The sequence below is a fragment of the Macaca nemestrina genome, chromosome 17 (genome assembly GCF_043159975.1).
Source record: "Macaca nemestrina isolate mMacNem1 chromosome 17, mMacNem.hap1, whole genome shotgun sequence".
NCBI lineage: Eukaryota > Metazoa > Chordata > Mammalia > Primates > Cercopithecidae > Macaca > Macaca nemestrina.
In genome coordinates, this window is record NC_092141.1 from 5513286 (window position 1) to 5535352 (window position 22067).

Consider the following 22067-nt stretch of genomic DNA (forward strand, 5'->3'; position numbering starts at 1 on the left):
TGTGGAGCAACAACAACATTCATTGCTGGTGGGAATGCAAAATGACGTAGCCACTTTGGGATATAGTTTAGTGGTTTCTTACAAAACTAGGCATACTCTTGCCTTTTGATTCAGCAGTCATGCTCCTTGGTATGTAATTAAATGACTTGAGAAGACTTTGTCCTCAAAACTTGCACAAATATATTTATAACAGCTTTATTCATAATTGTCACAACTTGGAAGCATGGAAGATGTCCTTCAGTAGGTTAATGGATGAATAAACTGGTATATTGAGACAGTGGAATATTACTCCATGCTCAAAAGAAATGAGCTATTAAGTCATGAACAGACATGGAGGAAAGTTAATGCATACTACTAAGTGAAAGAAGGCAATTTGAAAAGGCCATATACTGTATTATTCCAAGCATATGACATTCTGGAAGAGGCAAAACTATGGAAACAAAACGAAAAAAGATCAGTGGTTGCCAGGGGTAGGAGGAAGAGGGGGTGAATACGTAGAGTACAGAGAATTTTTAGAGCAGTGAAACTATTTTGGGTGATACTATGGTGGTGGGAACATGTCGTTATACATTTGTTAAAACCCATAGAATGTACCACATTAAGAGTGAACCCTAGTGTAAACTAAGTGGGTGATGATAATGTACCATTGTAGGTTCATCAGTTGTATCAAATGTGCCACTGTGGTACAGGGTGCCTGTAGTAGAGGAGTGTGGATGTACAGGGCTATGGGGCATATGGGAAACCTCTATTTTCTGCTCAGTTTTGCTGAGAACCTGAAACTGCTAAAAAGTTTATTAAAAAAAATAAGAAAATACAGTTATGTATTGCTTAGTGATGGCGATACATTCTCAGAAATGCATCATTTGGTGATTTTGTCCTTGTGCGAACCTGATGGAGTGTACTGACAAACACCTAGATGGTACAGCCTACTACACACGTAGGCTACATGGTATAGCCTATTGCTACTAAACTGAAAAGCTGTACGGCACATTACTGAATACTGTAGGCAGTTATAACAGTGATACTTTTGTATTAAACATAGCTAAACAGGCCGGGCATGGTGGCTCATGCCTGTAATCTCCGTACTTTGGGAGGCCGAGGTGGGTGGATCACCTGAGCTCAGGAGTTCGAGACCAGCCTGGCCAACATGGCGACACTCCATCTTTACCAAAAATATAAAAATTAGCCGGGTGTGGTGGCACATGCCTGTAATCCCAGCTACTTGGGAGACTGAGGCAGGAGAATCGCTTGAAGTTGGGAGTCGGAGGTTGCAGTGAGCTGAGATCGTGCACTGCACTCTAGCCTAGCCGACAGAGTGAGATTCTGTCTCAAAAAAAAAAAAAAAAAAATCCAAAAAACAAACCCAAAAAGCAACATAGCTAAACATAGACAAGATGTGTGACACTATGATGTTGCCATGGCTAGATGTCATTAGGCAATAAGAATTTTTCAGCCCCTATAATCCATGTAACCACTGTCATGTATATTTTTTGTTGTTGACTAAAACGTGATTATTTTGCATGTGACTCTGTGTCTGAGATTTGTCTCATAATATATATGGAGTGCATATGGATGGATTGGGGATGATTTGCCATGAGTGTATGGTTACTAGAGCTGGCTGGTGCATACATGAAGTTTATAATAATTTTTGATATCTGGTAGGGTAAGTCTCCCCACTTATTCAAAATGATCATGGCCTTTTTGTTAAACTTTTTCTTATATAAACATTTAAAAATAGACAAAAGTAGACAAAACAGTATAAAGCTATGTTAATTTAGACAGTATATAAAGTATTGGCATGAAAATAGACAACTTTTATAGAACAGAGTTCCCCAAATCGAACCCTCACAAATGTGGAAATTTGAAATATGACAAATATGGCATTGTCAGGATGGGAAAAGACTGGGACAATGGGCATAGGACAAGGAGAACATCTGTACAGATAAAGCAGGTTTCAGTTTCACACCTGAATACCTGTCAGCGTTGTATGTGATATATTGAGACTGTGATATTCTAATTAATGAATGAAGTAGTTATCAACAATCAACAATGTTGAGGGCTAAGAAGTAACTGCAAAAGAACATTAAGGTTTTAAAACCTGCAGCATAAGTAAAGGTGTAACATATATGCACTGTAATGATAAACCCAAATTCCCGACGGTTGTTACCTCAGGGGAAGGTAGTGTCTTTGCGATGTTTTGTTTCCTGAAGTTAAAAAGAAATGGAAGGAGATGTAGCAAAATATTAAAAATGATGGGTCTAGGTGATAGGTAATAGGTGCCCATTACAGAACTTTTTGTATTGTTTCTGTTCTTCAAGTAGTTTATAATGCTTTATAGCATTAGTATAGGCCAGGCCTAGTGACGCATGCCTGTAAGGGCACATCACTTGAGCCTAGGAGTTGGAGATTAGCCTGGGCAGCATGACAAAACCCCCTCTCTACAAAAAAATACAAAAATCAGCAGGGTGTATTGGCACATGCCTATAGTCCCAGCTACGTGGGAAGCTGAGGTGAGAGGATCACTTCAGCCTGGGAGGCAGAGATTGCAGTGAGCCGAGCTTGCATCACTGCACTCCAGCCTGGGCAATAGAGTGAGAAGCTGTCTTTAAAAAAAAAAAAAAATGGCCGGGCGCAGTGACTCATGCCTGTAATCCCAGCACTTTGGAATCCGAGGCAGGTGGAACACAAGGTCAGGAGTTCAAGACTAGCCTGGCCAAGATGGTGAAACCCTGTCTCTACTAAAACTACAAAAATTAGCCAGGTGTGGTGGCAGGTGCCTGTAATCCCAGCTACTCCGGAGGCTGAGGCAGGAGAATCGCTTGAACCCGGATGGCAGAGGTTGCGCCACTGCACTCCAGCCTGGGTGACAGAGTGAGACTTTGTCTCAAAAAAAAAAAAAAAAAAAAAAAATATATATATATATATATATATATGTGTGTGTGTGTGTGTGTGTGTATATGTATATATATATATATATATATATATATATATATATATATATATATAACCAAATGAAGTACTTGAATCTTGTTTTGATCTTTTTTTTTTTTTTTTTTTTTGAGACGGAGTCTCACGCTGTTGCCCAGGCTGGAGTGCAGTGGCGCGATCTCGGCTCACTGCAAGCTCCGCCTCCTGGGTTCATGCCATTCTCCTGCCTCAGCCTCCTGAGTAGCTAGGACTACAGGCGCCCACAACCGCGCCCGGCTAATTTTTTGTATTTTTAGTAGAGACGGGGTTTCACTGTGGTCTCGATCTCCTGACCTTGTGATCCGCCCGCCTCAGCCTCCCAAAGTGCTGGGATTACAGGCTTGAGCCACCGCGCCCGGCTTGTTTTGATCTTAAACAAAATATTCAGAAAGACTTTTTTTTTTTTTTTTTTGTTCAATTGGAGAAGTTTTACCAGAGATTTGGTATTAGTTATCAGGCAGTCGTTAATTTTGTTTTGTGTGACAGTGGCACTTTGTTTATATAAGAAACTCTCCATATTTTTAGAGAGGCATCTATACAATACATTAGATAATGTAATATTTCTGGGGCTTTAAAATACTACAGGAAAGAAAAAGGATAGTTTAAATAAGCATGGCAGTCTGGGTGTGGTGGCGCACGCCTGTAATCCTAGCACTTTGGGAAGCTGAGGCGGGTGGATCACCTGAGGTCAGGAGTTCAAGACCAGCCTGGCCAACAAGGCGAAACTCCGTCTCTACTAAAAATACAAAAATTAGCCGGGCGTGGTGGCACGTGCTTGTAATCCCAGCTACTCGGGAGGTTGAAGCAGGAGAATCTGTTGAACCCAGAAGGCAGAGGTTGCAGTGAACCAAGATCGTGCCACTGCACTCTAGCCTGGGCAACAAGAGCGAGACTCTGTCTCAAAAAATAAATAAGTCTGGCAAATCTTGATTCCTGTTGAGTCTTGGTGAAAGTTGTATGAAGGATTGTTGTAGTATATCCTCAACTTCTGAATATGCTTGAAAATTTTTATAATTACATATATAGCAGTAAAAGCAATAAACGAATGTTGGAACTCCTACTATTGACAAACGTGTTTGAAATGCTTTACTACAAAAAATTAAGATTTTCTAACTTTATTTTAAACTTCTGTTTGTCTCCTGTTTTTTTGTATTATATATATAAATATAACATTCGCATATAATATATATTCATATATAATAACTAAAGTTAGTGTTGACCAAGTTTTCCTCCAGACTCTCTATTTCACTTTTAAGTGCCAAAAATGGATATTTAGGTTTGGTATTTGTTTACAGTTTTTCTTTTCATAATGACAGCTTGGTTGTGAATACCTCTGGGTAATCTCCAACAAATCAAAAGTACCAGAGGTAATTAGCACGAGGACCTGTTAAGTATGTAAACTTGAGCCTTGAAAAAATTGTAGTACCCAAAAATGAATAAAATACCCCAGAAATAATGCTTTTTCTTTTTTTTTCACTTTTTATGAAACAGTTTGACACTCAGAATATAGAGTTGACACACATAAACTTTTCCTTTGTGGTTTCACGTGTTTATAACTTTCTGGGTTAGTCTTAGTTGCATGCCTACCACGACTTCCTAGGTGTCCGTCTTTAAGCGACTTTACACAGTTCCTTTTAGTAATTAATGTTCTTAAAACTGTCTTTGGCTAGAGATTCAGAGTATTTTAAGAGCGATGGAAACTGATGTTGAGAGAGTCAAGATTTCAGAACAACTTAGCATGACTAGGTATTTCCCTGTGTAACTTGGACTACCAAATCATTAACTCCTGTGATTGTTTGATAACAATGAATGTTTCACAACATTTAAAAGTTCTTTTATTTTACTATTGGATTTTTATAAGTAGTTAGAAATTTATGCAAGAAAGTATTGCCACTGTCTTCATGAGGCAACCGAGACTTCCGAGTCTTGTGATTTCCTTAAAGTCATCAGCTGGTTAGTGGTAGAGTTAGATCTTAAATCAGTTTATTTTCTTGGTCAGTTTGGCTTAGTTATTGTGCTTTGGAGAGGAAATTGATAATTTTACAAAGATGAACAATTTTTTTTTCATAAATACCTTACAAGTTGAGATGCTAAAAGACATAAGGTAAGGCCGGGCGCGGTGTCTCACACCTATAATCCCAGCGCTTTGGGAGGCTGAGGCGGGAGGATCATTTCAGCCCAGGAGGCCAAGACCAGCCTGGGCAGCATAGTGAAAATGTCTCTACAAGAAATTTCGAAAATTAGCTGGGCATGATGGTGCAGGCCTGCAGTGCTAGCTACTCAGGAGGCTGAGGTGGGAGGATTGATTGAGCCCAGGAATTTGAGGTTATAGTGGTCTATGATTGCGTCACTGCACTCCAGCCTGGGCGACAATTGAGACCCTGTCTCTTAACTTTTTTTTTTTTTTTTTTAAGAAACACAGCAGCTGACTGGGAAAAGTTTTGTAAGAGAAGACAGATTTAATATCCAGAATATATAAAATGCTCTTACAGATCAGAAGGAAGATCATTCATTAGAAGCAAATGTAAAGAATATCACCAAACAGGAAATGAGTCAGTAGTAAATATATGAAAAGATGCTCAAACTCCTTATTAACAGGGGAAATGTAGATTAAAATGACCATTTGCTACCCATGATATTTACAAGAATTTTTAAAGGATGGAAAATAGTGACTATTGTTAAGGGTAGGGGAAAACAATCACACATCCCCATATACTGTTGGTAAGTTCATCTTTTTTTTGAAGTCAGTTTGGCCAAACATATGTTCTGCCTGGGCTTAAACCATGTAGGAGGCACATTACATCAACTTAGTATTTAAAAGATGGTAAGAAGGAGCTGAGAAATTAATGCTAACTTTAAAGAACATAGGTCTAGTCACTGCCATGTGCTCTGGCTTTCTTTTCTCTTTTATTAAACATCTTTTGAATGTTTGTAGAAGGTACTGTTACTAATTAGCATTTCCAATAAATTATCATTACAACAACCTTGTGAGGTGGCTATTTTTAACTTCCATTTTGCAGATGTGGAAACTTAGGCCAGAGAGATTAAATAACATGACCAAGTTCATTTAGTTAGCAGATGGGAATGTGTAAATTGAGCTTTAAAACCATGACCGTAACCACTGGATCATTAGATAGATAGTAGCAATTGGTTTGTGATACGCAGCATACCTTAAGTCTCATCTCTATTAAAAGGATGTCATTTTGTATGTTTATATTTTTAAATTTAATATCTTATTTCTTTATCGGAATGCCGGTCTGATAAAAGTGAACATTAATGGACCGTCTTTTACTTTTCTCTCCAGAGGATCTGAAGAGGCAAAATGCAGTATTACAAGCTGCACAAGATGATTTGGGACACCTTCGAACCCAGCTGTGGGAAGCTCAAGCAGAGATGGAGAATATTAAGGCGATTGCCACAGTCTCTGAGAACACCAAGCAAGAAGCTATAGATGAAGTGAAAAGACAGTGGAGAGAAGAAGTTGCTTCACTTCAGGCTGTTATGAAAGGTAAAGACAAACAGAGATCAATTTTTTGATTTTCTAAGATACCCGATTCTGATGATTGAGAATATTTTCAGAGAATCTTAAAATATATCCAGAGTTTCATTTGTGGTTTTATGTACTGTCATCATCAAGATATACTTTCAGATAAAAGAGAAGTCACTGATAACATAAATGGGTATATCAATCCTATCTAACTTAATAATGGAGAGTTATAATAGGAATGTTACAGAGATAATGCATTAAATGAGGACTGTACTTTGTAAGGCTTAAAAGTCGATTTCTTCTAGGAGGCAGGCTAGTAATGTCAAAGAATAAAGCTGTATGGGCACAGGGAATGTGCTGGAGTAGAGAGAGCTGCCATGCAAAGGGTAAAGTAACTGTTTACATTGATGAGCTTCAGCTAATTATTGCCCTTCCAGTGTAGTTTGGCCATATGGCTTAGAATTTTTTTTTTTTTTTTTTGAGATGGAATCTCGCTCTGTTGCCCAGCCTGGGGTGCAGTGGTGCAGTCTCAGTTCACTCTACTCACTGCAACCTCCGCCTCCCGGGCTCAAGCGATTCTCCTGCGTCAGCCTCCCGAGTAGCTGAGATTACAAGCATGTGCCACCACGCCTGGCTAATTTTGTATTTTTAGTAGAGACGGGGTTTCTCCATGTTGGTCCGGCTGGTCTTGAACTCCTGACCTCAGGTGATCCACCTGCCTCGGCCTCCCGAAGTCCTGGGATTACAGGTGTGAGCCACCGCACCCGGCCTGGCTTAGATTTTTTAAGAAACTTTATATATGAAATCTTCACTGCACTGTGTTGGGTAGAATGGCCTAGGCTAGGGTAGGCTTCATGGGCTGCCACCTTTCGTCTAAAAGAAGAGACATAGTTTAGTCTCAGACTCCTTTTGGCACTAGTGCTTCATTACTTCCCAAATTTCTGAGAAGATGATGATGAAACAAAGTAAGTTGTCACTGAATCCTTGGGTTCCTGGAATTAGTTAATATTCTGTTTTATTTTTTATTTTTTGAGACGGAGTCTTACTCTGTCGCCCAGTCTGGAGTGCAGTGGCACGATCTCGGCTCACTGCAACCTCTGCCTTCCTGGTTCAAGCGATTCTCCAGCCTCAGTCTCCCAAGTAACTGGGACTACAGGCGCATGGCACCACGCCTGGCTAATTTTTTGTATTTTTAGTAGGGACGGGGTTTCACCGTGTTAGCCAGGATGGTCTTGATCTCCTGACCTCGTGATCTGCCTGCCTTGGCCTCCAAAAGTGCTGGGATTACAGGTGTGAGCCACCGCGCCCGGCCTGGATTAGTTAATATTCTAAATGTGAAATAGTGATGACTTTTTCCACCGTGTTTGCAATTGTGTGTCACTTTTTGCCTTAGTGCTCTTTATAAAAAGGCAGGTGAAGCTAGCCCTATTTCTGAGTATGTAGCTATGACCTAGAGATTACTCTAGGCTTCATGTAACAAACCTGACTACGATGATTTACCAAAATAGGAGTTCGTTTTTCTCCCAGAACACGAAATCCAAAGGTAGATACCCCAGGCCTGGTTGCGTTGGTTCCATGATGTCAACAATGCCTCAGACTCCTTCAGCCCTTCTGTTCTTTCATCCTTAGCATATGGTTTTCAACTTAATCTTTGCCTTAGCTGAAAAATAGCTGCTTCTCCTTCAGTCTGCATCAGAAAAGCAAAAGTTTTCTAGAACTACCCAGCATATCCCTTTCACTTTGTTGACCAAGTGTGTGGTCACTCATAACTACAAGGGAAACTGGACAATGTAGTTTTAAAATTGCGCACACTGACTTCCTAAACAAAATTGGAGTCTTACCAGTAAGGACGAAGGAGTGGAAATTAATGGGCAATCAACAGGGTCTGTCACATAATTTTTTTTTTTTTTTTTTTTTTTTTTTTTTTTTTTGAGATACTTAGGGTTGAGTGCAGTGGCGCGATCTCGGCTCACTGCAACCTCCGCCTCCTGGGTTCAGGCAGTTGTCGTGCCTCTGCCTCCCAAGTAGCTGGGACCACAGACATATGCCATCACACCCAGATAATCTTTTCTTTTCCCTTTCACTTTCCCTTCCCTTCTCTTTTTTTGAGACAGAGTCTCACTCTGTCACCCAGGCTGGAGTGCAGTAGCACGATCTCGGCTCACTGCAACCTCTACCTCCCAGGTTCAAGTGATCCTCCTGCCTCAGCCTCCCCAGTAGCTGGGATTACAGGTGCCCACCACCACGCCTGGCTAATTTTTGTAATTTTAGTAGAGACGGGGTTTCACCTCATTGACCAAAATGGTCTTGAACTCCTCACCTCAGGTGATCCACCTGCCTTGGCCTCCCAAAGTGCTGGGATTACAGGCATGAGCCACCGCACCTGGCAATTTTTCTCTCTTTGGTAGAAATGGGGTTTTGCCATGTCAGCCAGGCTGGTTTTGAAATCCTGGCTTCAAGTGATCCTCCTGTCTGCCTCCCACAGTGCTAGGATTACAGGTGTGTGTGAGCCACTAAGCCTGGCCATATTTTAGGATTATATCAAAGAGAAAGCCATTTTTTAAAGAGCTTATAGAGTTTGCCTCAAGTTACAATCTTGGGTTTTAGTAAACTATTCCAGAAATATATCCCTTTTCTCACACTTCCAGGTAGTGGGATTGGGCGACATATTATATTTGCCTTGGGAACCATAGTATATGTCTAAGAACATAGATTTTGGAGTTGGCCTTAAGTTTGAATTCTAGCTTTGCTTCATTCTGGGCGTGAAACATTGGCCAGACTAGTTAACCTTTCCTAAGATTCTCTCATTCGTAAAATAATACATGACACAGGTTTATTGTGAAGATTAGAAGTGATGATTTAAAGCCTTTATTTCTGTATATCATAAGAACTACAACTAGTTTGTTTTGTTTTTTAGTGAATTAAACATTTTCCAGAAATTAGATGTAAGCTTTTTATATAACTTTAAAAATTTTTGTGTGCCAGGTTATTTTTTTTTTTTTTCATAATGCTTAGATGTGAAATATGTGGTGATGTTTTGTAGAAACAGTTCGTGACTATGAGCACCAGTTCCACCTTAGGCTGGAGCAGGAGCGAGCACAGTGGGCACAGTATAGAGAATCCGCAGAGAGGGAAATAGCTGACTTAAGAAGAAGGCTGTCTGAAGGTCAAGAGGAGGAAAATTTAGAAAATGAAATGAAAAAGGTATGAAGGAATGTGTTCATCTGTAGAAATATTTGAATTCAAATGCAGAGTGCTCTAATATTGTTGTGTAATAGAAAGTAATAGAAGTACTTTGATATTTCCTGTGAGAGTAATTATTTGGACATAGACCTAAACATAGTACTAAATAATGTTGTATCTGTGGCTAACTCTGTCATCTTCTTCAAAGTTTTGATCAAATGTCACTACTTCATGGGGTTTATCCCGACCACCTGCCATTTAACATCGCAGCCTGCCAACTTCCCTCTGCCGCCTGTCACTACTCTCGTCTCCCTTATCCTTCTCTAGTTTTTCTCTTTCCATAGCACGTATTTCCTTACACTATACAGAGTTCACCTGTTGTGTTTATTGTTTACTGTCTTTCTTTCCTTGCTAAAATATAAGCTCTGTGAAGGCAAGAGTTTCTCTTTCTCTCTCTCTCTCTTTTTTTTTAATAGATTCGGGGGAACATGTGCTTGTTTTTTATTTGTATATCCTAAATGCTTAGCATAGTGTCTAGGAGATAGGTGCTTGAATTCCTAAGTATCAGTTGAGTGGGTGTTGTTGCTTGATGACTGTGTCTAAAGCGAAGTTCTAGAATAGATGTTAGTTTTCCTTCTTTCTCAGTGTCCTTTGGTTTCTGTGTACCACACATTATGTACCACATATGCTTGAACATAATACCATATAATACTTGAACATAAGGCAACTAAATGTAAAGTGAGACATTTTATCATTGAGAAAATATTAAAAGCTTTTGAGCCAGTTTAAATGAACTTTTACATTATTTTATATGCATACCCATATTTAAAATCACATTATATAAAATAATTAGTAATTGATTTTTCTTTTCAATTGAATTTATCATGCCTTTTTGGTTCTTATTTCTTAGTTCATTCTTCAAATGTATGTGTATTCATGATTTCCACAATCTTTTATTTTTTTAGAACTGTTTTTGATTATCTGAAAAATTGGGAAGATAGTTCCTATATACTCCATGCCTAGTTTCCCCTGTTGTTAATGTTTTACATTAGCATGGTACATTTGTCACAGCTAATAAGCCCGTATCAATTTATTCTTATTACCTAAGTCCATTTTTGTATTCAGATTGCATTAGTTTTTACCTAATGTCCTTTTTTTTTCTGTTCTAGGATCCCATCCAGGATACCACATTGCATTTAGTCATATCTCCTTAGGTTCCTCTTGGCTGTGACAGTTTCTCAGATTTTCCTTGTTTTTAATGACCTTTCTGTCATTTTTAAAAGTGCTCTTTAAAGGTTTTGTTTATGATGACATTCAGCACTTGGAATTGTGAAGTCATATTTATATTAATAAATAACTTGATTTGTGATCAATTCTTTGCTTCCTCCCTCCTTCTTTTTCCCTGTTGTTTTTTATCAGATGACCTTTATCAGCATCCTAAACTAGCCTTGACTGAGATATTTTAACTTGTCTTTTCCAAGTAGTATTTAATTCAAAATAAAATAAATGATGACTTTGTAAGGACCTGAAAACAAAGTGAATCTGAACCCCTGTTTTTTGAGGGATATGTGTTTTGGGGAAAATCCACCTCACGTTTGGGCATTTATGATATTTTTCCCTATCGTGCACAACTTAGAATAAGTTTGCACCCATTTAAATTCAGTGAATTAGGTTTTCAGTTTCTCTAGAAGGAAAAAAGCCAACTTTTTGAGCCTGCCTTTGTTTCTCTGCGTGTAAGTGTATGTATATATAAGAAATGAAAATTCGTTTTCTCACCAGTTTACTAGTTTATGTAAGTTGGTTCCTTTTAATCCATGTTTTTGAGAATGGACTTTGGAAAACAATGATAGTTTTAAGGGTCATTCTTTGGGTTTGTTTCATTTAGATGGTAAAAGTAAAATAATATTTAAAGTACTCTGTTTAATTGGATGGAGGCCTTTTTATAGCAACATAATTTTCTAACATTTTGGAAAACACATTATTCTATTTTGGGTGTTTAAAATATAATCAGCCCTTTCATTATTCATAAGAAATTATTGTCTCATGAACTTAGTAACCCAGGAATTTAAAAAATCATTATGGGCTGGGCGCGGTAGCTCACGCCTGTAATCCCAGCACTTTGGGAGGCCGAGGCGGGTGGATCATGAGGTCAGGAGATGGAGACCATCCTGGCTAACACTGAAACCCTGTCTCGACTAAAAATAAAAAAAATTAGCCGGGTGTGGTGGCGGGTGCCTGTAGTCCCAGGTACTCAGGAGGCTGAGGTAGGAGAATAGCGTGAACCTGGGAGGCGGAGCTTGCATGAGCCGAGATCGCGCCACTGCACTCCAGCCTGGGCGACAGAGCGAGACTCCGTCTCAAAAAAAAAAATTTATTATGTGTATTTCCTTTTATATATTGGATATTTTCTTAATTGATTAACAAGTCAAATTTGTTTTAGTCAATCAGTTTTCCCATTCCCAAATTCTAAATAGAATATTTGGGAAAACTTCAATTATACCTTGACATTCAAAGTAATGCAGTATTTGAAAGACATTAATTCAGTTTTGTGAATGTTAATATAGTGCCTGGTCGAGTTACTTGTTACATACTAAGTTTTAGCAAATGGAAGGGTTAGAGTTTCTTAGGAAAGCAGTAAATGAATAAGTCGTGGCATTTAATTCTTTTTAACCATAGGCCCAAGAAGATGCTGAGAAACTTCGGTCTGTTGTGATGCCAATGGAAAAGGAAATTGCAGCTTTGAAGGATAAACTGACAGAGGCTGAAGACAAAATTAAAGAGCTGGAGGCCTCAAAGGTTATGAAACATTGTAATCCATTTGCTTGAAACCCAAGATTCTGCCCGAGTACCATGAACAAAATTAGAATCAGTAATAGGGGGAAAAAACCCTGTAATTTAGACTATGCATCTTAAGAATCTTTATTTACAATGCAAAAAACTGCCACGCACGGTGGCTCATGCCTGTAATCCCAGCACTTTGGGAGGCTGAGGCGGGCGGATCACCTGAGGTTGGGAGTTCGAGACCGGTCTGACCAACATGGAGAAACCCCATCTCTACTAAAAATACAAATTAGCCGGGCATGGTGGCCCATGACTGTAGTCCCGGCTACTCCCAGCCTCAGGAGACTGAGGCAGGAGAATCAGTTGAAGCCGGGTGGCGGAGGTTGCAGTGAGCCGAGATTGCGCCATTGTGCTCCAGCCTGGGCAACAGGAGCGAAATTCCATCTCAAAAAAAAAAAAATTAATAAATAAATTTAAATCAAAAAACTGCTTTGAGATGGTTTTGCTCTTACGGACATTGAAAATAATCACAATAATGGTGTTTTATCACAAGTGGCTGCTTTGTCACAAAGTTAGTGTTCATTTTCTTAAGAAAATGAGACCCCGTCTCATTCATTTTCCTATTAAGGAAAATAAACTGTTCAAAGTTGACCTTGTTTTCTGATGGCAGCTCCAGCATTGATGTTTTAGAGATAATGTAGCTATGGTATTGCTGAATTTGTTGGCCATAAAGACACAGCAAAAGAATTAAAGTAGGAACAGGCCAGGTGTTGTGGCTCACACCTGTAATCCCAATACTTCAGGAAGCCAAGGCAGGAGAATTGCTTGCACCCAGGAATTTAAGACCAGCCTGGGCAACATAGTGAGACTCCCGTCTCTACAAAAAATTTTCAGAAAATTAGCCAGACGTGGTGGTGCATGCCTGTTGTCCCACCTACTTGGAGACTGAGATGGGAGGATTACTTGAGCTCAGGAGTTTGAGACTACAGTGAACTGGCACTCTAGACTGGGTGACTGAATGAGACCCTGTTCCCCACACCCAAAAAAAAGGAAGAAAGTAGGAACAAAAGAAGCAGTGAGAGAATAAGCAAAAACAATATAAAAATAAATGGGAATTTATCAATAGTCTTGGTAAATGTAAACTGATACCTATGTTTAAAAGAGATTATCACATTGGATTGTAAAAATCTAACTATATTACTTGTAAGAGCTATGCCTAAAATCAAACTACAAGGTAAGATTGAAAATATTAGCCAGGCATAGTGGTGTGAGCCTGTGGTCCCATCTACTTGAGAGGCTGAGATGGGAGAATTACTTCAACCTAAAAGGTTGAGGTTGCAGTGAGCCATGATCATGCCGCTGCACTCCAGCCTAGGTGATAGAGTGAGACTCTGTCTTAAAGGAAGGCCGGGCGCGGTGGCTCATGCCTGTAATCCCAGCACTTTGGGAGGCCGAGGTGGGTGGATCACCTGAGGTCAGGAGTTCGAGACCAGCCTGGCCAACATGGTGAAACCCTGTCTCTACTAAAAATACAAAAATTAGCCAGGCATGGTGGCACACGCCTGTAGTCCCTTCTGTTTGGGAGGCTGAGGCAGGAGAATTTCTTGAACCCGGGAGGTGGAGGTTGTTGCGGTGAGCTGAGACTGCACCACTGCACTCCAGCGTGGGCAACAGATGAGACTCCATCTCAAAAAAAAAAAGAAAAGAAAAAAGATTGAAAATAAAGGAATAAAAATATACCATGTAAATTCGAACCAAAAGAAAGCTGCTATAGCGAGTGTAGTATCACAAAGATAGGATAAGGGGGAAAAGCCACTAATAGAGATAAAGAAGGATCCTATCTAAAAAACAGTTCATAAGTAAGATATAATAGTCATGAACTTGAATGCACTTTACATAGTCATGAAATGCATGAACTAATAATGACAATTACAAGAAGAAACTGACTTTCACAAATACAGTAGCAGATTAAAATTGACCTTTAGAGAATATAATCAGAAAAAATTATTAGTAGAGCTATAGACATTTTGAACTATCAGGTTAATAATTTAGTTGTAGTTGACACACAGAACTTGGTATCCAAGAACAAGATAGTATCACATACAGTACTAGAACATAATAGTTAAAAGCTCAGCATTTGGTAGCCTGGGTTACCTTGGGTAAATTACTTAATCATACTGTGCTTTGATTTTCTCAACTGTGAAATGGGGATAATAAGCCCACCTTAATAGTCGCCATGTGGCTATTATGAGGAACATATAAATTCCTATAATAGCCACCATATGGCTATTATGAGGAACATGTAAATTAATACCTATAAACATTTAGGATAGTATCTGGGACAAGGTGTAGTTATTTTTAGATACATTATCTTAGAATTGAGGTTACACAGACCCAATTCTGTAACTATGGGTTATTCAGTTATTTACATTAAAATGATAGTTAAAATGCCTGGACATGAAAAAAATACTCATGGAAAAAGTAATTACAAAATATTTAGAATGATGTGAATAATGCCAGATCTTAAAAAAAAAAAAAGTACAAATTGAGCCAGGCACAGTGGCTCATGCCTGTAATCCCAGCACTTTGGGAGGCTTAGGTGGGTGGATCGCCTGAGGTCAGGAGACTTCGGGACCAGCCTGGCCAACATAGTGAAACCCCATCTCTGCTAAAAATGCAAAAAATTAGCTGGGCATGGTGGCAGGCGCTTATAATCCCAGCTACTGGGGAGGCTGAGGCAGGAGAATTGCTTGAACCCGGGAGGCAGAGGTTGCAGTGAGCTGAGATATTGCCATTGTACTCCAACCTTGGCAACAAGAGCAAAACTCTGTCTCAAAAAAAAAAAAAAGACTGAAAATAAATGGAAATGAATAATATAAATAATATAAATTTGTGAAATAGAAAAGCAAAAGAACAATAGAGAATATCAGTATAATGAAGAAATGGAAAACCTATACACAAATCTCTAGTAAGACTGATCAGAAAAAATGAAAACAAAAAAAGAGAAATCAGAAGTGAGGCCAAGTGGGGAGGCTCATGCCTGTAATCCTAGCACTTTGTGAGGCTGAGGCAGAAGGATCACTTGAGCTCAAGGGGTTGAGGCTGTGGTGAGCCATGATGGTGCCACTGCACACCAGCCTGGGCAAGGGAGCCTGTCTTAAAAACAAAAAAAAAAAAACAGAGGACATAACTACAAATCAGTAGAAATTTAAAAATAACAAGTACTATAAACAATGTCACACAAATAAATTTGAAAACAGATGAAAAAAAATTTCTAATAAAAGATAGTTAGCCAAAATTGTTCCAAAACAGGAAAGCTAAGGTAGTCAGTAATTATTAAAGAAAGTGGATCTAGAGTAAAAAATCTTATTGTCTGTTGACTCCTCTCACCGAAAGACATTAAACTGTTGGTTTTACAGGTAAGTTTTTCCAGACTTTCTGGAAAGAACAAATTCTTATATTTTACAAAATCTCAGGGAATACAAAAAGAGAGAAAGCTCTCCAAATCGTTTTATGAGACTAGTAGATCTTCACTACAAGTGAACAAACATATAGAAAGGTAGTATGAGAAAAAATTACCGATCTGTCTCAGGAATACAGAAGCTAAAATTTTCAGCATTGTAGCTAAAATAAACGGGGAGAAATACATCATGACTAAGTAGGGTTTATTCCCAGAAATTTATCAGAAAATCTATTATTGCAATGTACACATAAAATGATTGGAGAAGAACAGCATATTCGTCTTGGATTCAGAAAAGTATTTGAGAAATTTAACCACAATAACTTAGTAAGGGGCTATTAATCAAACCTTTAGCAAACATAGTTAAGGATGAATATTTAGCAGCCTTACCGTTAATGATGGGAACATTCTGGGGCAGACCCATGCCCAGTAATTCAGAAATGAGGTATAAGAACTGGAAAGAAAGCTACGAGACTGATTCAATTGTCTATATAAAGAAACCAGGGAATGTACAACAGATAGTTAGACTTAATAAGAGTTCAACAATTTGAAAGTTGTTCTAACAAAATCAACATACAAAAATAGTTGTTTTTCTGTGCCCCAGTTGAAGAATGCAGTGGGGGGAGAAAGACTGATCCTATTCACAAGAGTTTAAAAAAAAAAAAAAACAAAAAAAAAACAAAAAACTAGTTACCTACCAATATAGCTAAACAAAGATGGGCAGGGTCCTTAGAGACTACATCATAAATGAGGACCTGAATCTGTGTATTTTCCTGAATGAAAAGATAGAGCATTGGGCCAGGTGCGGTGGCTGACACCTGTAACCTAGTACTTTGGGAGGCCAAGGTAGGGGGATCACCTGAGGTTAGGAGTTTGAGACAAGCCTGGCCAACATGGTGAAACCCGGTCTCTTTATTAAAAGTACAAAAATTAGCTGAGCATGGTGGCGGAAGCCCAGCTACTCAGGAGGCTGAGGCAGGATAATTGCTTTAACCCAGGAGGCAGAGGTTGCAGTGAGCTGAGGTCGTGCCACTGCACTCTAGCCTGGGCGATAAAGCGAGACTGCGTCTCAAAGAAAAAAAAAAAAACACCCTCCATTTGTATCCCCAAATTTTTAAATTTTACTCAGAATTCAACAGGGTTTAATAAGGAGCTTGATTAATTCAGTTCTAGAAATAGACTTCATATAGAGAAATAAAGGAACAGAAATATACTTAGCAAAATTTTGAAGACAAGATGAGGAGACTTGGCCTACCTGTCAGATAGTAGGACCTCAGTAAAGCTACTATAATTAAGATAGTTTGTTACTGGTTTAGGGATAAACAGATGGATCAATAAAACAGCCCAGAAATAGACCTACATATATGTGTAAATTTGATATATGACAGGTGGCATTACAGATCAGTGGGGGAAGAATGGATTGTTAAAAAATACCCTTTTTGGCTGGGTGCGGTGGCTCACACCTGCCATGCCAGCACTTTGGGAGGCCAAGGCAGGTGGATCACCTGAGGTCAGGAATTCGGGACCAGCCTGGCCAATGTGGTGAAACCCTGCCTCTACTTGGCTGGGCATGGTGGCTAACGCCTGTAATCCCAGCACTTTGGGAGGCCGAGGCCGGTGGATCACGAGGTCAGGAGATCGAGACCATCCTGGCTAACATGGTGAAACCCCGTCTCTACTAAAAATACAAAAAATTAGCTGGGTATGGTGGCGGGCGCCTGTAGTCCCAGCTACTTGGGAGGCTGAGGCAGGAGAATGGCATGAACTCATGAGGCAGAGCTTGCAGTGAGCCGAAATTCTGCCACTGCACTCCAGCCTGGGCGACAGAGGGAGACTCTGTCTCAAAAAAAAGAAAGAAACCCTGCATCTACTAAAAATACAAAAATTAGCCAGGCATCCGCCTGTAATTCCAATTACTTGGGAGGCTGAGGCAGGAGAACCGCTTGAACCTGGGAGGTGGAGGTTGCAGGGAGCCAAGATTTCACCATTGCACTCCAGCCTGGGCGACAAGTGAAACTCTGTCTCAAAAATAATAATAATAATACATAAGTTATTATCTGGCCATGTGCGGTGGCTCATGCCTGTAATCCCAGCACTTTGGGAGGCTGAGGTGGGCGGATTGCTTGAGCTTAGGAGTTCAAGACCAGCCAGCACAACATAGTGAAACTCTTTCTTTACAAAAAATACAAAAATTAGCCAGATATGGTGGTGCTTGCCTGGAGTCCCAGCTACTTGGGACTGAGGCACCAGAATCACTTGACCCCAGGAGGTGGAAGTTGTAGTGAGCCGAGATTGCGCCACTGCACTCCAGCCTGGGCGACAGGTTTATTCCTAAACCAGTAACAAACTATCTTAATTATAGTAGCTTGACTGCAAGTCGTACTATCTGATAGGTAGGCCCACTCTCTCCACCTTGTCTTCAAAAAGATTTCTTTTTTTTTTTTTTTTTTTGGAGTCAGTCTTGCTGTGTCACCTAGGCTGAAGTGCGGTGGCACAATCTTGGCTCACTGCAACCTCCGCCTCCCAGTTTCAAGCAATTCTCCTGCCTCAGCCTCTCGAGTAGCTGGGATTACAGGCCTGGGCCACTGCACCTGGCTAATTTTTGTATTTTTAGTGGAAACGGGGTTTTGTCATGTTGTTGGCCAGGCTGATCTCGAACCCCTGACCTCATGTGATCCACTCACCTTGGCCTCCAAAAGTGCTGGGATTACAGGCTTGAGCCACCGCGCCCGGCCCCAAGGTTTCTTAAGACAAAAATACTGACTGTGAAAGGAAAACTGGCAAGTTTAGCTACATTATAAAGTTCTTTGTTAAAAGATACTATTAATACAAAAAGTTGAAAAGAGAAGCTACAGACTATAAGAAGATATCAGTACCTCTTAACTGACAAAATATTAATATCCAAAATAATAAAAAAAATTGCTAAGTTGGCTGGACGCGGTGGCTTACACCTGTAATCCCAGTACTTAGATTGCTTGAGACCAGGAGTTTGAGACCAGCCTGGGCAACATGGAGAAACCCTGTCTCTACTAAAAATACAAAAAATTAGCCAGGCGTGGTGGCGGGTGCCTATAGTCCCAGCTACTTGGGAGGCTGAGACACAAGAATTGCTTGAACCCGGGAGATGGAGGCTGCAGTGAGCCTAGGTTGCGCCACTGCACTCCAGCCAGAGCAACAGAGCGAGACACTCTCGAAATTGCCAAGTCCACAAGTGACAAATAATTCTGAAGAAAAACAGGTAAAGTGGCCAAGTGCGGTGGCTCGCGCCTGTAATCCCAGCACTTTGGGAGGCCGAGGCGGGCGGATCACGAGGTCAGGAGATGGAGACCATCCTGGCTAATGAGGTGAAACCTCGTCTCTACTAAAAATACAAAAAATTACCCGGGCGAGTTGGCGGCGCCTGCAGTCCCAGCTACTCGGGCGGCTGAGGCAGGAGAATGGCGTGAACCCGGGAGGCGGAGCTTGCAGTGAGCCGCGATCGTGCCACTGCACTCCAGCCTGGGCGACAGAGCGAGACTCCGTCTCAAAAGAAAAAAGAAAAACAGGTAAAGTATAGCCAGGTGGCACACACTTGTAATCCCAGCTACTTGGGAGGCTGAGGCATGAGAATTGCTTGAACCCAGGAGCTGGAGGTTGAGGTTGCAGTGAGCTGAGATTGCGGCACCGCCCTCCAGCCTGGACGACAAATTGAGACTCGGTCTCTGTAAAAAAAAAAAAAAAAAAAAAAAAAAAAAGGAAAAAAGAAAAAAACAGGTAAAGTGTATGCTCAGTCATTGAACAAAAGAGGAAACCAGAATAGTCAAGGCATGTGAAAAGATATTCAACATTCAACCACACTAGAAATTGGGGAAATGTAAATCAAAGTGGGACACCATTTTACCCTAACCGGGTTGTAAGTGCTACAGAGAAATCTGTCGCATTCACCGACGACTGGTGTATGTGAAACTCTTCCGTTCAAGGCACTGTTGTCAAATTGTACTCCCAGGTGACAGTTTCTGGTTTCTTATGGCCCTTGTTGCTTCTCTGTACTTTCTCCTGCATAGATCCTAATACCATGTACATTTTCCCGAATAGGTAACTTTCAGTGGTTGGTGTGCACCCTCTCCTTGTCCCCTGGCTTCTTGTAGATGTCCATTTGTTTTTGGTTTTGGTCATTACAGGGTATGGAACTCAAAGTAATTCAAAGTTACTCAGAGTCCTGCTCAGTAGTTTTCAAATATTAGAAATTCATTATTAATTAAACCAAATGTTTATCCCAAAAAATAATAACTGGTAGAATTAGTGGGTTATATACCACCATTTTAAATCTGCCATATGGACTCTTTTACCATCAGCTGAATTACCCCCGTCTTCAGGTGTCAGAGAAAGCATTTCACGATAGTTGCGACTTTACCATTCTTTGTTCATATCACGTGCTGGACTGTCAGCCTTCAGTGAAGCATCAAATGATTGCTTACATAGTCATTTAAATCTTTGACTATTATTGCATGATGGCCTAGAAGTAAAGATAACTGAAAACAGAGAAACCATTTTAAGTTTGAAGAAATAGGAAGATAAAGGGCATGAAAAGGACTTTGAATGTGATATTAGATATAACCATTCGAAAAAGTTGAAAGTTAACTGAAAGGTTAGAATTTAGAATGGACAATTTATGTGACAGGTTAAAGTGACATAATCCTTGATTTTCTGGGGAAGAATTAATTTTTTTTTGGTTATAACTTTCCTATATTAGACTATATTGTTACTATTTTGAGTATTACACTTAATTGATCAACAGAAATAAAGCATTGTTTTTAAAAGATGTGGTTTTATTATTATTTTTTGGAAACAGGGTTTCTCCATGTTTCCCAGGCTAGTCTCAAACTCCTGAACTCAAGCATTCTGCCCACCTTTGCCTCCCAAAGTGCTAGGATTACAGGCATGAGCCAACATGCCCGGGCAAGATGTGATTTTAAAAAGTATTCTGCATTTGCCTTTAAGTCATTACAATGTGAGACTAGTTATTTGTTCCATCATAATTTCCTCTTTTTCACTTCCATAAGTATATGTATCTGTGAAAATGTCTTTATACATTAAATATATAAATTTACATTTGGAATTCCCTCACCAGAAATAAAAGGAAAGCAAACTTAAAAGTGTATGGTATCATTTTTGTCCTTAGAAATTATCAATTTAAAAAAGCAAAACATACCTGGTGTTACTATTATGGCTAAAACAGACACATGCATATGTTGCTGTGGGAATACAAATTGGAACTACGTTTTTGAAAAGCAAGGGACAAAACTGTTATGTGAAATCTCAATTGTATATTTTATTCTGGTGGTATGATTATGGATGACATCTATTAATTATGTTATTTTCCCAGTTTTCTATATTATTTTATAATTAAAAATTATAAATGGTAATTTTTGTAGATGTAAAATGTAGACGTAAAAGTGTCAGTTTTTTTTAAGGCATAGCCAGAACTTACCATCATTTTGTATCTAAGATAGAAACTGTTGTAAATTTCAGTTTAATGGAATTGCATCTTCTTTCAGGTTAAAGAACTGAATCATTATCTGGAAGCTGAGAAATCTTGTAGGACTGATCTAGAGATGTATGTAGCTGTTTTGAATACTCAGAAATCTGTTCTACAGGAAGATGCTGAGAAACTGCGGAAAGAATTGCATGAAGGTAAATAAATATTCTGTATATTTTTATCTTTGTCTCTAAGAACCATATAAGTTAAATTGATGTTGACTAATAACAATGACAAATCTTAAAATAACAATGCAACATGTTAGTGATTCAATTTAAGCCTTACAGTTGGTTTAAATGCACTCATGCAAACCTGAAATTATGGATTTTCCTTCATGACCTCAGTAATAACTTTACAAGGCAGCGCTCACTCCTATAATTCCAGCATTTTGGGAGGCCAAGGCGGGCAGATCACCTGAGGTCAGGAGTTCGAGACCAGCCTGGCCAACATGGCGAAAACCTGTCTCTACTGAGAAAACAAAAATTAGCCAGATGTGGTGATGCACACCTGTTATCCCAGCTACTCGGGAGGTTGAGGCACAAGAATCACTTGAACCCAGGAGGCAGAGGTTGCAGTGAGCCGAGCTCACACCACTGCACTCTGGCTTGGGTGACAGAGTGAGACTTCATCTCAAAAAAAAACAAAAAACAACCCAACTTCACCAGGCATGA

General features: G+C 39.6%; 1 protein-coding gene across 3 annotated transcripts in view; it reads left to right on the forward strand.

Moving 5' to 3' along the window:
* The window catches only part of LOC105472584 (rabaptin, RAB GTPase binding effector protein 1), a 107484-nt gene that overhangs the window by 48088 nt on the left and 37329 nt on the right, over positions 1 to 22067 (forward strand). For 2 of the 3 annotated variants that reach the window (XM_011725964.3, XM_011725972.3), the window contains 4 exons: positions 6272 to 6475; positions 9498 to 9658; positions 12314 to 12433; positions 21416 to 21551. In XM_011725964.3, the coding sequence (XP_011724266.1) occupies positions 6272 to 6475; positions 9498 to 9658; positions 12314 to 12433; positions 21416 to 21551 (621 nt within the window). Of the gene's footprint in view, positions 1 to 6271; positions 6476 to 9497; positions 9659 to 10806; positions 11955 to 12313; positions 12434 to 21415; positions 21552 to 22067 lie in introns of those variants that run through there. The other variant, XM_011725985.2, reaches the window with a different exon arrangement.